Source organism: Peromyscus californicus, unplaced genomic scaffold, assembly GCF_007827085.1.
Source record: "Peromyscus californicus insignis strain IS unplaced genomic scaffold, ASM782708v3 Scaffold_3__1_contigs__length_106647218, whole genome shotgun sequence".
NCBI classification, from domain to species: domain Eukaryota; kingdom Metazoa; phylum Chordata; class Mammalia; order Rodentia; family Cricetidae; genus Peromyscus; species Peromyscus californicus.
In genome coordinates, this window is record NW_026294551.1 from 5669126 (window position 1) to 5672288 (window position 3163).

The window sequence follows — 3163 nt, forward strand, 5'->3', positions numbered from 1 at the left end:
ACTCTGCCTCAGAAAATAAGATGGACAGTAATAAAGGAAGATAGTACTGGGGTTACAGGTAAATATATAGCTGTATTTATGCTGGATTTTTTTTTTTAACGTGGGTGCTGAGGATGCAAACTCAGGTGCTCATAGCTCACACAGTAAGACACTCCTGCTCCCTGAGCTGTCTCCTTTCCTGCCGGTGATGTTTCCGGCCTGTTTGTATAACATCCAACCTTCAGCAAGAGTTATCTGTGTTCAGGTGTCAGTGTACAGAGAAGAATAAAGAAAATCCTCAGGAGATGCTACAAAAGGCCATACCCCACAGACCCATCATGGAGCTGCCACCTAGAGTTCGAGACAAGGAGACGACCTCTGTCAGGACAGAGGAGCTGGGCCTGCAGAATCAGGACAGTGAGGCAGCCAGAGGAGACGGGGAAGAGAAGAGGAAGGAGATGACCACATGGACAACATTGGGGAAACATCAGAGCATGACAGAGCCTGCAGCAAAGACACTTGTTCCAGAAAGTCAGGGTAAAATATTGACAGCCACAGGAGCACTGTTTACAAGGCTGAAAAAGAAACTGATGGCCACAGGAGCTGTTCCAGCCAAGGACAAGGAGGCCCAGGCCAACCCATCCCCTGCCTCTTTCCCCCACCCCACCACACAAAGAGGCCAAAGGCTGAAGGCCTCCAACTTCAAGTCTGAGCCTCAGTGGGATTTTGAGGAAGAATACAGCTTGGATGTGGGGGGCCTGCAGACGGTGAGTTGGGGCCTCCTCACTTCCTCAACTTCCACCCCCCACCCCGAGCAGGTCCCTTCCTCCAGGCTCAGCTTTCAGTCTTGACCTTGACCCCCCCTGTGCTCGGCCCAGTGCTGCTGTTGGGCCATCCTTCCTTCCTATGACAGCCAAGATCAGGGAGGAGAAGGCAGGTCCAGACTCAAGGTCCTGGGCAACTCAGGAAGGTGTGGGTGGGGAGGGGTTTGCCTTGAAGCCCTTGAAGAAGGCCTGGGGCAGATCAGCAATCTGTGGGGACAGAGTGTGGGCCAGTTCTGGGGTGTGGGGCATAAATCCTCATTCTATGGTTGTGGGACTGATGGACAAGACCATAGCCTCATGCCCAGCTGCTGCCCTCCCAGGATCACTGCCATCCCTGGAAAGCCTAGTCTAGGACCTTCGCTCTCTTCCAGGCTCAGGAAAAACTGCACGTGTTCAACCCCATGCCACCTCCCTGATCTTTCCCACCTCTGCCCAGGAGGCTAATATTGAACACCTGTTGGTGTATATACACAGAACAGGATCATAGTCCCAATGGTACCGTGGACGTACCACGTGTGGCCTTCAGACTTGCAAAGGTGTAACTAACTGCCTAGGAGCTGAGGGGGCCTGTTTTCTGGGCCCAGACATGGAGAGTTAAGCAGCCAGACATGGGGTCCAGAATGAAAGAGGGAGCAGGGGCAGGAGCTTTCAAACTGCAACACCCAGCCCAGCCCCTGGCTAATGGCCTTCCTGGACCACTCCCTTGCCTGACATGGCCTTCCTCACATAGACCTGCCCCGACTCTTTGAAGATCAGGGCCTCCAAGTCACCGTGGCTACAGAATATCTTTCTGCCCAACCTCACTCTCTTCCTGGACTCTGGACACTTCACTCAGAGCGAGTGGGACCGTCTAGAGCACTTTGCACCCCCTTTTGGCTTCATGGAGCTCAATCAGTCCTGTGAGTCCTTACTTCAGGGCAGAGGGTAGCCGGCTTCCTGTCTGGGGTCTGCCTCCTTTCGGGACTCTGAATGGAGCCCTGCTCTGTTCCAGTGGTAGAGAAGGTGGTGACCCGCTTCCCTCCGGTACCCCAGCAGCAGCTGCTCCTGGCCAACCTCCCCTCAGGGAACTCCAGCTGCATCACCTGTGCTGTGGTGGGCAATGGGGGCATCCTGAATGATTCACACGTGGGCCAGGAGATAGACAGCCATGACTACGTTTTCCGGTATGTTCTCCATCTCCAGCCCCTTGTCTGCAGATAGGGACTATTATGGGGACCTGACAAGTGTCCCCAATGTCTTTACTAGAAAATGGAGTGTGTCGACAACTCCCACCTTCCCTGCTCTATCCCTGCTCACCCACCTCCACAAATTTCTCTCCTGCATTCAGACCATCTAGTTTGATCTTTCTCGATAGGCTGAGTGGAGCTGTTATTAAAGGATATGAACAGGATGTGGGGACCCGGACATCCTTCTACGGCTTCACTGCCTTCTCCCTGGTCCAGTCAATCCTCACACTGGGTCGTCGAGGTTTCCAGCATGTGCCTCTGGGGAAGGTGAGAAGAGAGGAATGGGCATGGGCACACAGCCTCAGGACAAGGGAGTCACAGAGGAGAGATATGAGTCTGGGTCATCACAAGCTCCATTCCTATGAGGGCAAGAGCAGTAAGAACAGCCACCCGGGCCATGGGAGAGCCAGTATACAGTCTGGAATCAGAGTCGGGCCAACCCCCGCCCCCGGTCCTCAAGACAGTACTCCTGACCCACTTGCTGTCCTTGGTCTTCAGGATGTACGGTATCTACACTTCCTGGAAGGCACCCGGGACTATGAGTGGCTAGAAGCGATGTTTTTGAATCAGACCCTGGCAAAAACCAAACTTTCCTGGTTCAGGTACCACTTCCTTTCCTGTCCCCAAAGTCCAGGCCAGACTGAGAAGTGAGTGGCTGATTTCAAAAGCGTTAGAAGAAGGGGGGGACTGCCTCTGTGCCACCTGGAGGTGGGATAGTGGTCACACCATGACCCTGACTTGGCCTCCAACAGGCCAGGTAAGAGAACAGTGATCCATCCCTGACTACAGGCACAGGCCCCAGGACGCTTTCCGGGATGCCTTGGACATGGACAGATACCTGTTGCTACATCCAGACTTTATCCGTTACATGAAGAACAGGTGAGGGCAGAAAGCCTAGGGAGGAGATGTGGTCTCTCTCATCCTTGCTGTCTCCTGACAGCTGGGCGTCTGGATGTCCTGAACAGGTTTCTGAGGTCAAAGACCCTGGACACTGCCCACTGGAGAATATACCGTCCCACCACCGGAGCCCTCCTGCTCCTTACAGCCCTTCATCTCTGTGACAAGGTAAGGTTGCAGAGCATGGCCCAGGGGTGGCTGCACACCTCTGATGGGAACAGGGACTGGGCATAAGCA

The 3163-nt window shown here is 54.1% G+C and overlaps 1 protein-coding gene across 1 annotated transcript in view; it reads left to right on the plus strand.

The window, feature by feature from the left end:
- The first annotated feature begins 284 nt into the window (after positions 1 to 284).
- LOC128121482 (alpha-N-acetylgalactosaminide alpha-2,6-sialyltransferase 1-like) overlaps positions 285 to 3163 on the plus strand; it is a 4423-nt gene continuing 1544 nt past the window's right edge. The window contains exons 1-7 of the mRNA XM_052756208.1: positions 285 to 746; positions 1534 to 1702; positions 1795 to 1966; positions 2158 to 2296; positions 2528 to 2631; positions 2819 to 2908; positions 2995 to 3094. Coding sequence (XP_052612168.1) covers positions 285 to 746; positions 1534 to 1702; positions 1795 to 1966; positions 2158 to 2296; positions 2528 to 2631; positions 2819 to 2908; positions 2995 to 3094 — 1236 coding nt within the window. The remainder of the gene's footprint in view (positions 747 to 1533; positions 1703 to 1794; positions 1967 to 2157; positions 2297 to 2527; positions 2632 to 2818; positions 2909 to 2994; positions 3095 to 3163) is intronic.